At 46.3% G+C, this 12008-nt stretch overlaps 1 protein-coding gene across 9 annotated transcripts in view; it reads right to left on the bottom strand.

The window, feature by feature from the left end:
• Positions 1-2304: 2304 nt before the first annotated feature.
• sun1b (Sad1 and UNC84 domain containing 1b) overlaps positions 2305-12008 on the bottom strand; it is a 67009-nt gene continuing 57305 nt past the window's right edge. For 8 of the 9 annotated variants that reach the window (XM_046306091.1, XM_046306093.1, XM_046306090.1 and 5 more), the window contains 12 exons: positions 11278-11336; positions 10673-10857; positions 10195-10476; positions 9167-9259; positions 8186-8259; positions 7641-7788; positions 7089-7424; positions 6501-6585; positions 4732-4847; positions 4193-4360; positions 2979-3071; positions 2305-2795 (listed from right to left, as the gene is read on the bottom strand). In XM_046306091.1, coding sequence (XP_046162047.1) covers positions 2679-2795; positions 2979-3071; positions 4193-4360; positions 4732-4847; positions 6501-6585; positions 7089-7424; positions 7641-7788; positions 8186-8259; positions 9167-9259; positions 10195-10476; positions 10673-10857; positions 11278-11336 — 1756 coding nt within the window. In that variant the 3' untranslated portion in view covers positions 2305-2678. The remainder of the gene's footprint in view (positions 2796-2978; positions 3072-4192; positions 4361-4731; positions 4848-6500; positions 6586-7088; positions 7425-7640; positions 7789-8185; positions 8260-9166; positions 9260-10194; positions 10477-10672; positions 10858-11277; positions 11337-12008) is intronic. The other variant, XM_046306085.1, reaches the window with a different exon arrangement.

Raw genomic sequence — 12008 nt, forward strand, 5'->3', positions numbered from 1 at the left:
GTGTCAAACTCATTCCATGGAGGGCCTATTGTCTGCAGGTTTTTGTTTATTCTTTTCAATTAAGCCCTAGACAACCAAGTGAGGGGAGTTCTTTAGTAATTAGTAAGATTAACTCATCAATCAAGTACAAGGGAGGAGCGAAAACCTGCAGACAGTCAGCCCTCCATGGGATGAGTTTGACACCTGTAATCTAAATGGTACATTTGCACTCATCCTCTCCCTGCTGCCATTCCAAAACCACAATCCCCCCCAGATGTGACCCCAAAGCAGCATTTAAATAAAAAACCAAGTCTTTATTAGGTAAAATATCACATGCATCAAAAGCTCTCAAAATGTAATTCTTTAGGAATATATTCTAAATGCGGTTTAGCTACCTCAGGATGAGAGCAGCGACAAAATAAACGAAAACACATTTAAAAACAAATGAAAAACACATCTGTACTGTCCCAAGATGTTTCCAAAATGCACTGAAAAGCTTTTTGATAAAAATACATTGCAGTAACTAATTATCTTAAAAATAAATAGGATCATTAAATCATTTTTTGTACATTTACTTTCTGGTCCACACAAAACTCATTTATACCTACCCCATCTAGTTTTTTACACAAATTGTGAGGACTTGTGCAACACACATTTCATTTACCGGCATCATTTGTCATTATTCTCAACTACAAATGGTAAAAGTCAAACATAATTACACTTACAATGGGTAATACAAATCATAGAAATATTGACAAGGTGTACCCTTTTTTCATAAAGCAACACTGATAAAATCTCATTCTTAAAAAAGGACCAACTATTAACAATGAAATATACAGATTACATTCCTGCAGGGAGTAGAAGGGATTATGCGCTATCCGGGATCCTTGGGATGGCCCTACCCTAAACTCTAACCTCAACTTCAATGGGGTGATGTCAGAGTTAGGACATCCCAAGGATCCCCTTTTCCGGAGTAGAAGCTCTAGTAGAGGATGTTATAATGACTGTGCAAGGAGCAGCCAAACCATTGGCTCGCTGCACTAGAAGAAGCCAAACCATTGGCTGTCAGTCTCACTCTCATTAACACCTCAGTCTGGACTCCACAGAGCTTCAAGACCAAATCTTAACTTGAGATACACATGTATCAACTCATTAAAAGTCTGTCCTTGTGTGCAACATGTTCTATAGGAGAGAGATAGAGCTTAGTTTTCATGGCTGTGTGGATGCATAAAGTCATGGCGAACAGAGTGTTGTAGAGTCCAAAGAACGGTAGTAGTCCTGTCTGTGTCCTGCGAGTCCACTGACCATGTTAGCTGGCCCTGCAGACTGACCAACCAACAGCAGCAGAGAGAAGTAGCTTTGTATCAAGAGAAGAGAGGCCTATACAGTGTCATGTAGGCCCAGTGTGTGTGAGGCCTATAGAAAACGTCATTTAGGCCCAGTGTGTGTGAGGCCTATAGAAAACGTCATTTAGGCCCAGTGTGTGTGAGGCCTATAGAAAACGTCATTTAGGCCCAGTGTGTGTGAGGCCTATAGAAAACGTCATTTAGGCCCAGTGTGTGTGAGGCCTATATAAAACGTCATTTAGGCCCAGTGTGTGTGAGGCCTATAGAAAACGTCATTTAGACCCAGTGTGTGAGGCCTATAGAAAACGTCATTTAGACCCAGTGTGTGTGAGGCCTATAGAAAACGTCATTTAGGCCCAGTGTGTGTGAGGCCTATAGAAAACGTCATTTAGGCCCAGTGTGTGTGAGGCCTATAAAACGAAAATAGAAAACGTCATTTAGGCCCAGTGTGTGTGAGGCCTATAGAAAACGTCATGTAGGCCCAGTGTGTGTGAGGCCTATAGAAAACGTCATTTAGGCCCAGTGTGTGTGAGGCCTATAGAAAACGTCATTTAGGCCCAGTGTGTGTGAGGCCTATAGAAAACGTCATTTAGGCCCAGTGTGTGTGAGGCCTATAGAAAACGTCATGTAGGCCCAGTGTGTGTGAGGCCTATAGAAAACGTCATTTAGGCCCAGTGTGTGTGAGGCCTATAGAAAACGTCATTTAGGCCCAGTGTGTGTGAGGCCTTTAGGCCCAGTGTGTGTGAGGCCTATAGAAAACGTCATTTAGGCCCAGTGTGTGTGAGGCCTATAGAAAACGTCATTTAGGCCCAGTTCTGTGGCTTTGATCCTGAAATTCCATCAGAATCCACAAGGGGTTTTCAAAGAAACATCCAATTCAAAATAAAACCTGATTAAAACACCAACCAAATCAGACAGGATGTGTAAGGAAATAAAAAGATGTGTGTAGTCCGTTTCATCTCGAGGTCACAGGCTCCTGTGGTTGAGTGAGAGTGGCAGAGGAACACGCTCCTCCAAAAACCAAAGGGTTATGACCTGGAGGGCTAATTCAGTGCAAGAGCAGGTTTAAGGAGGAGGGACTGGGACCGAGCTTCTCCTACCTTCACTCTTCTCTTCTCTTTCACATTCCCTGACATTTCATTACAGTCCATTCTTTCATTCTTTTACCATTTCAGTACTAAAACAAAACACCCCTTGGACACATTCTAGCATAAATCAAACACCCAACCCCATACTTCTGAAGTCACTCGTTTATATCAGTCTCGGTTTTCCCGGCCTCCTCCATTTAGAAAATATGTCCAGTATTATATACAGATAGCAGAGAAATGCAGTTCAAATGGCCGCCATCCTGCCTCACTGGATGCGTGGTTCTCCGTGGACTCTGAAGCGGTAGAGGCAGGTGTACTCGGGGTGACCCCAGTTGGTCAGCACCCGCACCTCGATGATCTGGAAGGCCCTTTCGTTCTTCTCCTGGATGGAAGGGACATAGTGAGGAGTGATAAGTATTGAATCTCAAAGTATCAGATTTTTGACAAAGTAAAGAAAGAGCCAGAGAGAGGTATATAGTATGCAAGATGGTGAGAGGTTTTTTGTGTGTGTTTGTTGGCGTATGCACATGAGTGTGTATAAATTGATGTCATTTCTTGTGTTTACCATGACAGGGAAGTTCTGCATTGAGTCTCCGTCCTCCTGGTAGGTGTATTGACCCAACAGCTTTCCCTCCTCCTGATACTCATCATCCAGACCCTGAAAGCACACAGAAACCAGTCAGTGATGTCAGGCAGGAGACTGAGGCTGAGACCATAGATGCCCATGACCAACAGAAGGCACTCCATGTAGTTGCTGATATTACCAGTACGTAGGTATGTGTCTTATGTAGACAGTGTAGTTGCTGATACTTCCAGTACGTGTGTGTGTGTGTCTTACGTAGACAGTGTAGTTGCTGATAGTCAGTAGGTATGTGTCTTTTGTAGACAGTGTAGTTTCTGATACTTCCAGTACGTGTGTGTGTCTTACGTAGACAGTGTAGTTGCTGATAGTCAGTAGGTATGCGTCTTATGTAGACAGTTTAGTTTCTGATACTTCCAGTACGTGTGTGTGTGTGTCTTACATAGTGTAGTTGCTGATTTTGCCAGTACACGTGTGTGTGTTTCTTACATAGACAGTGTAGTTGCTGATTTTGCCAGTACGCGTATGTGTTTCTTCCATAGACAGTGTAGTTGCTGATACTTCCAGTATGTGTGTGTGTGTGTTAAGTAGACAGTGTAGCTGTTTATATTGCCAGTACGCGCGTGTGTATCATAAATACAGTGTAGTTGCTGATATTGCCAGTGCGCGTGTGTGTGTGTCTTACATAGACAGTGTAGTTGCTGATACTTCCAGTATGTGTGTGTGTCTTAAGTAGACAGTGTAGTTGTTTATATTGCCAGTACACGCGTGTGTATCATACATACAGTGTAGTTGCTGATATTGCCAGTGCGCGTGTGTGTGTCTTACATAGACAGTGTAGTTGCTGATTTTGCCAGTAAGTGTGTGTGTGTGTCTTACGTAGACAGTGTAGTTGCTGATATTGTCAGTACACGCGTGTATGTGAGTCTTACGTAGACAGTGTAGTTGCTGATATTGTCAGTACACGCGTGTATGTGAGTCTTACGTAGACAGTGAAGTTGCTGATATTGTCAGTACACGCGTGTGTGTGTGTGTCTTGCGTAGACAGTGTAGTTGCTGATATTGTCAATACACGCGTGTATGTGAGTCTTACGTAGACAGTGTAGTTGCTGATATTGTCAGTACACGCGTGTATGTGAGTCTTACGTAGACAGTGTAGTTGCTGATATTGTCAGTACACGCGTGTATGTGAGTCTTACGTAGACAGTGAAGTTGCGCGGAGCGCTGGCGATGTTGCCGGTAGGGGACATGGCCTTCGGGATGTGCTCCAGACAGAAGGCTGTGGGGAGGATCCTCAGGGACAACCGGATGACCAGGTAACCATGAGAACCTTTAAACGCCCAGCAGTTCCCTGGATACACATCAGGCTGAGGGAAGGGGAAAGGATGATGGACGGAGGGAGGAAGAGATGGTAAGACATGTTAGAGTCACTGATAAACATCTCCACAAGATAATCCCTGTCCTGTTCAAATTTACAAGACTAATGATGTAGTTGTTGAAATAACTTTCAACATTTACCATTATCTACAAATAAAAACACTGATAAAGAGGAAACAACGTCCCCTGGTGGTGTTGAAAACAACAGCTTCTTTCTGGAATAACTATTGAATCAGTGTCTTCTAAGCAGCTCAGCAGCTATTCCTGGATTGCAGCTATTGTTGGAATGTGTTTTTATTTGTACACTGTGTTTGTGACCTGGAACAATAAAGCTTCTGAAGGTTTGAATTGGAGAGCTCACCTGGATGGCGACGCGGGGCGACTGGGAGAAGTACCAGAGGGGCACGCTGAACAGACTCATGAGGGCCGTCTTTGTCTCGTACGTCTCCGAGCAGCGCGTGCTTAGGATGCTACCACCTGACCGCACAGACACATGACCACATTACATCATTACCACAGCTCAACCACAATAGATTCCTTTCTATTTCTACGCAGGAAGACCACATTGGAAATACATGTCTTAAGGTTTATGAGTGTTATCTGCTGGGAATAAGTGGATCTTTATTTAATCAACCAATCAATCAATGAAAGAATGGGAGCAAGAAAGACATTCTTATTCAATCTTAGGTCAAAATGTATACGGGGTGATGTCAGAGTTAGGACATGTATACGAGTCCACACAAGACAAACGTCAGACACACAAGACAAACGTCAGACCACTCAGTTCATCTGGCCACTAATCTGATGTCTCTAATGGAGCCCTCTGTGCCTGTCCAATCCACACAGGCCATTAGTATGACAAACAGGTGTATTGTCCATGGAGCCAGACTACCTGAGCTTTGGTCTCTAATGCCCTACTACCCTCTTCACTACTGTTATACCAGTACCATTCATACTGAAATGGCACACTATTCCCTTAGTACACTACTTTTGACCTGGCACCCTATTCCCTTTATAGTGCACTACTTTTGTCCTGGTCAAAAGTAGGACACCATAGGCATCCTATTCCCTTCATAGTAGAGCACTATATAGGGAATAGGGTGCCATTTGGGACAAACCCTCAGTGCTGGCTGCTGTATAGTTATGTAACACTAGGCTAGGATAATCCTTCCATTATAAACCACCATCATGGAGCTGGCTGTAACCCACAGGATGGGTCTGAACCACAGGGTGGTCCTGTTTATGGACATGTCAACAGACTGGCTCTAACCCATAGAGTGGTTCTGTTCATGGACATGTCAACAGGCTGGCTCTAACCCACAGAGTGGTTCTGTTCATGGACATGTCAACAGGCTGGCTCTAACCCACAGAGTGGTTCTGTTCATGGACATGTCAACAGACTGGCTCTAACCCACAGAGTGGTTCTGTTCATGGACATGTCAAAAGGCTGGCTCTAACCCACAGAGTGGTTCTGTTCATGGACATGTCAACAGGCTGGCTCTAACCCACAGAGTGGTTCTGTTCATGGACATGTCAAAAGGCTGGCTCTGACCCACAGAGTGGTTCTGTTCATGGACATGTCAAAAGGCTGGCTCTAACCCACAGAGTGGTTCTGTTCATGGACATGTCAAAAGGCTGGCTCTAACCCACAGAGTGGTTCTGTTTATGGACATGTCAAAAGGCTGGCTCTAACCCACAGGGTGGTCCTGTTCATGGACATGTCAAAAGGCTGGCTCTAACCCACAGAGTGGTTCTGTTTATGGACATGTCAAAAGGCTGGCTCTAACCCACAGGGTGGTCCTGTTTATGGACATGTCAAAAGGCTGGCTCTAACCCACAGAGTGGTTCTGTTCATGGACATGTCAAAAGGCTGGCTCTAACCCACAGGGTGGTCCTGTTCATGGACATGTCAAAAGGCTGGCTCTAACCCACAGAGTGGTTCTGTTTATGGACATGTCAAAAGGCTGGCTCTAACCCACAGGGTGGTCCTGTTTATGGACATGTCAAAGAGTGGTTCTGTTCATGGACATGTCAAAAGGCTGGCTCTAACCCACAGAGTGGTTCTGTTCATGGACATGTCAACAGGCTGGCTCTAACCCACAGAGTGGTTCTGTTCATGTCTCTCTTTACCTCCAGACTCCAAGGCGTAGTCCACTAGGCCCGTTCTATCCTGGGAGTAGAGTTTCAGGGCATTCTGGACGATCAGCTGCACTTGCTAGGGGAGAGAGAGACAGAGGCAGGGACGGGGGGTTAGGATGTGTGTATGGTTGGATACCTTTAGCAGAGACTCTGCCATGCACCTCCACACACAATGACTCCTCGTCTCATTGACAATCATGACCACTTAAAGTAACAGTCATCATATAGTGAAAGTACATCATATAGGAAGGTGGTTTCCAAAACCCAAATTAAACCTACTCCTGATCCACTATTCACAAAGCATCTCAGAGTAGTAGTGCTGAATGATCCAAGATCAGTTTAGCCTTTTAGATCATAAAGCATAAGGTTATATGGTCAGATCCTAGATCAGCACTCCTACCCTGAGAAACTTTGTGGATGCGGGCCGTGAAGTCAAAAGCATGCTCTATGGAGAATCTGGGTCCAGGACAACGGTCCATCATGAAATAAATCATGATAATGAAGCCGTTCCTCTGATGACAGTGAGTAGCACTGGGTTAACGACAACAAAGAGTCCCTATAGTGGAGTGTGTAGTCTACCTCCTCAGACAGTCCCTCGCCCACAGCGGTGTGTTGGACACTCTGTGTAATAGCCTGGGTCTGGGTGGTGATGACTGCAGCCCTGGCCTCAGCCTCCGTCCGGGCCTCGGCCCTGCTCTGCTCCAGCTGCAGCGACACGTTCCTCAGGATGCTGAGCTCCAGGTTGGTCAGGAGGGTCTGCAGGTCGGCCCCGCTCACGTAGCGCGACGACAGCCACTGGAGGAGTCCCGCGGGGATGTCTGGTTCTCCCTGGTGGGTCTGGTCGTCAGAGCCGTAGAACAGGGCCTGCAGCTCCCGCCTCACCTGGGCGGACACCTGGGCGGACACCTGGGAGGGAGAGGTGAGACACCATGTGTGAGGGGCTGTAACTGCAGAATACATATACCATCATGTAGAAGTTCTGTTCAGTAACAGCACAGTACAGGCTGTCATTTGGAAGAATGACATTATATTGCAAAGGTAATGTACAACTACTATAATAAAGGCTGAGCTATATCAGCGCAAGCTACAGTAAACACTAAAAGCAGTAAACAGACAGTTGTCTCCCATACTCACCGTTTCCTGGATTGTGTTCAGCTGCTCACATTTCCCCTGACATCCCATCACCCCCTGCAGGTCGCCCCTGATCCGACCCAGCTCCCCCTCCAGCCTCTGCACCTCCGCCAGCAAAGCAGCAGGGGCCTCCGGGTCCACATCCACACTGAGGCAGAGAAAAGAGAAATCCAGTTGGAAGATTCCCTGATGTCTGGCTTATTACCTCCTGATTCCAGGAAGCTTCTGACCAACATTTCTGATAAACAAGTTCTGAGAAACTGACACAAATTTTGCAACCCTGGACTTGGCTCCACACTTCAAAAAATATAAATGTTTGCATGCTGTAAAAAAAAAAAAACTAACTCCAATACACTGGCTCTACTGTTTGATTTAATAATGGACCACCAATGTTTCAGTCATAAGACATTAAAACATTGTGGGGAAAATGAAGAGAAAATGAAGAGAATCCGTGTGCAAGAGTTTCTTTCCCCATGAAATGGAGTGCAGGTGTAAGTTCTGCACTATATCATCTATGGACGTTAAGCCAGTGACCGTGAACCTACCTGACAGGGACAGAGGCAGGGGCTGGTGTGGCTGTCTCCTCTCTCTCTTCCTTCCTCTGTTTCTGTTGCACCGCCTGAAATACAACCTCATTCAAATACAGTACAGTACTGTAATATAAATGAAAATGTACAGTACTGTAATATAAATGAAAATGTACAGTACTGTAATATAAATGAAAATGTACAGTACCGTAATATAAATGAAAATGTACAGTACTGTAATATAAATGAAAATGTACAGTACTGTAATATAAATGAAAATGTACAGTACCGTAATATAAATGAAAATGTACAGTACTGTAATATAAATGAAAATGTACAGTACTGTAATATAAATGAAAATGTACAGTACTGTAATATAAATGAAAATGTACAGTACTGTAATATAAATGAAAATGTACAGTACTGTAATATAAATGAATGGCCAATAAGCTACAATACAGCATGTGTTGACATGAACACTTTCAGCACGGGCATTATATGTCATCACCATTAACCTAAAAGGACAGGGACATGCTGACCAGATGACTAGACTTGTATGAGTGTGTGTCATACTGTATGTATTCAAATTAACTACATTTACATTTAAGTCATTTAGCAGACGCTCTTATCCAGAGCGACTTACAAATTGGGATGATGTATGTACGGACTGGTGCCAGAACCGGTTTGTTCCTGTTTGTGTTCCTATGGGTGGGTAATGTGATGTGTGGGTCTTGTATGTGTCAGTCAGTAAGAAGCTTGTGAGACTGCACCTCAAGCTTAGCTGTTAGCCTGCTAAGATCTAGTGGTGTGTGTTCAGATGACCTGTGGAGGTAACGTATGCTTCTGGATGGATGCATTTGATCTCACAGAGTTTCATTCATAGTCTGGTGTGCATTTCCCATTTCCTCAGTCTCAACTGCCAGGACCTGTATGTTCCTGTATGTATTGGGATATGTAGGTAATGGGGTATTGCGTGTATTTCTCAGTAATAGACGTTACCTCTGTTTTAGTAGCGAGGACCTGCAGCAGCCCCTCCAGCTCAGCTAGCCGTGTCTCCTGACTCTGCTGCTGCTGAACCCTCTGCTCTTCAGTCTGCACAGGAGGGAGGAGAGAGGGAGAGAAAGAGAGGAGAAAAGACTGAAATCTGACCCTACATAAAAAGCACAAATCTGTACAGTTATCAATTAAAATGTTGAAGCTCAACCCTCTGATCAGCCCTGCAACCAAGCTCCAACCCCATCCCTGCCACCAAGCCCCAACCCCATCCCTGCCACCAAGCTCCAACCCCATCCCTGCCACCAAGCTCCAACCCCATCCCTGCCACCAAGCCCCAACCCCATCCCTGCCACCAAGCCCCAACCCCATTCCTGCCACCAAGCCCCAACCCCATTCCTGCCACCAAGTCCCAACCCCATTCCTGCCACCAAGTCCCAACCCCATTCCTGCCACCAAGCCCCAACCCCATTCCTGCCACCAAGCCCCAACCCCATTCCTGCCACCAAGCCCCAACCCCATTCCTGCCACCAAGCCCCAACCCCATTCCTGCCACCAAGCCCCAACCCCATTCCTGCCACCAAGCCCCAACCCCATTCCTGCCACCAAGTCCCAACCCCATTCCTGCCACCAAGCCCCAACCCCATCCCTGCCACCAAGCCCCAACCCCATCCCTGCCACCAAGCCCCAACCCCATTCCTGCCACCAAGCCCCAACCCCATCCCTGCCACCAAGCCCCAACCCCATCCCTGCCACCAAGCCCCAACCCTGCCACCAAGCCCCAAACCCATTCCTGCCACCAAGCCCCAACCCCATCCCTGCCACCAAGCCCCAACCCCATTCCTGCCACCAAGCCCCAACCTCATTCCTGCCACCAAGCCCCAACCTCATTCCTGCCACCAAGCCCCAACCTCATTCCTGCACCAAGCCCCAACCTCATTCCTGCCACCAAGCCCCAACCCCAAGTCCCAACCCCATCAACATCTTTGTGTCCGGCCCCAGTCCCTTTCCCCTCCCCTGACAGCCATCCCTACCTGTGCCCTGTGTGAGGCCTCCTGCTGCTCCAGCTCTCCTCTCAGCAGGGTGATCCTGTGCTCCAGCAAGCCAGAGACCCAGAGACCCAGGCTGTCTCTGTCCGTCTGGCTGTCCAGCTGCTCCCTCAGGAGGGTGTACTGGGCCAGGGTGTCCCCGTGATGCTGCTCCTGCCTCTGGTCCCCCTGCTGCACCCGTTCCCACAGCAGGGTCAGACCATGCTCTACCCGCTCCAGACGCTCCAGGCCCTCTGTGTCCACGGTGACTATGGGGGGAAGGACTGGCTGTAGAGGGAGATACGGGATAGACAGAAATATAGGAGGGACACAGAAGTATAGTGAGAGGTTAGAAAGAGAACAAGAAAGCTTGTTTTAGTCCAACATTCATGAGGCAGATGTATTTCATGAAGCACCATATTCGCACAATACAGACACAAATTGAGAGACGCCCTCAAGCTTCTCTGACGAGCTCCTTTCTTACCTGTGCCTGTGGGCTGGGGGTTGCTGTGGGGGTCTGCTCCAGTGGTGTGGCGGGGGTGGGAACAAGGGCAGGGGTCAGGATAAACGATGAGAGGGTGAAGGGGGACACCACTCTGGAGTGCCACTCTGTCAGGTTTATGGCTGGAAGGTAGGAGAGGAAACTGGACGGACCCCAGAACCACAACCCTGAGAGGAGAGAGAAACAGGGAAATGAAACAACAGGACCTACATTATGCAACAACCTGACTGTCGTTACCATAAATGCAGGGAAAGCTTTATTGGTATAGCACCTGTTGTTTCTTAGGCTTCTATTATTTATGTTTTTTGTGTTTATGCATGAATTTGGGGATTTGATAGTAGCTTGTGGGTTTATGAATGCAAGTCCGTGCTTTTCAGAGTAGACTGTTAGTGTAGAAAGTACAGTGTAAAAGTATTGTTCCACAGAAAGAGCTGGTTCTGTAGCTGTGTGCCCAGTAAGAGTGACCTAGATCTGGGGATGGATTTGGAGCAAGCTCTGGGGGGCTGGTTAACAGCTCTGGTGCTACACAGCTGACAGATCAGTGTGTTTGTGTGTGAAGTAGGTCAGGTGAGCACACTGTTACTCACACAGGAATAGCAGGAAGGGAAGGAGGAAGAGGAGGAGCTTCCACATTCTGGGCAGGCACCTGAAAGACACACACATGAGAGCGAGAGCAGTGAGCATAACACACCTGAGATACACATACACACACACACACACACACACAACACACACACACACACACACACACACACACACACACACACACACACACACACACACACACACACACACACACACACACACACACACACACACACACACACACACACACACACACACACACACACACCGTCAAACATAACCTGATAAGACACTGTAACCTTTCCTTCCTCAGATGAGAGAAATAATTGAATTAAAATGTCATATTTAAAAGTCTTGACTAAATAATTCAATCATCATATCAGTCATGTGCATCTAATTGACAGAACCCATCGATCCTGACCCTTTATTTTCATTATTTCATTTCATCTGAAGAAATGACAAATGCCTAAATATAACCTAAATATAATTCAATCTAATTTAGATTTAACGTGTTAGACAGAACCTGCATAAGAACAGTCAAAGATGTATCAAACATGCACAATGATAACTGGGTCTCAAACACACACAGGAAGGTACAAGGTAAACTTGTCCAATGACAAAAACCTGTCATTTTCCATTGCTAAACATTTGGCTGTTTTACTACGGTTTGCCCCAGATATCTGAAACGTCTCTGCTGTCAATCACATCAATCAAAAGTTACAGCCACAGTTAA

The sequence above is a fragment of the Oncorhynchus gorbuscha genome, linkage group LG16, assembly GCF_021184085.1.
Source record: "Oncorhynchus gorbuscha isolate QuinsamMale2020 ecotype Even-year linkage group LG16, OgorEven_v1.0, whole genome shotgun sequence".
Classification (NCBI taxonomy): Eukaryota; Metazoa; Chordata; class Actinopteri; order Salmoniformes; family Salmonidae; genus Oncorhynchus; species Oncorhynchus gorbuscha.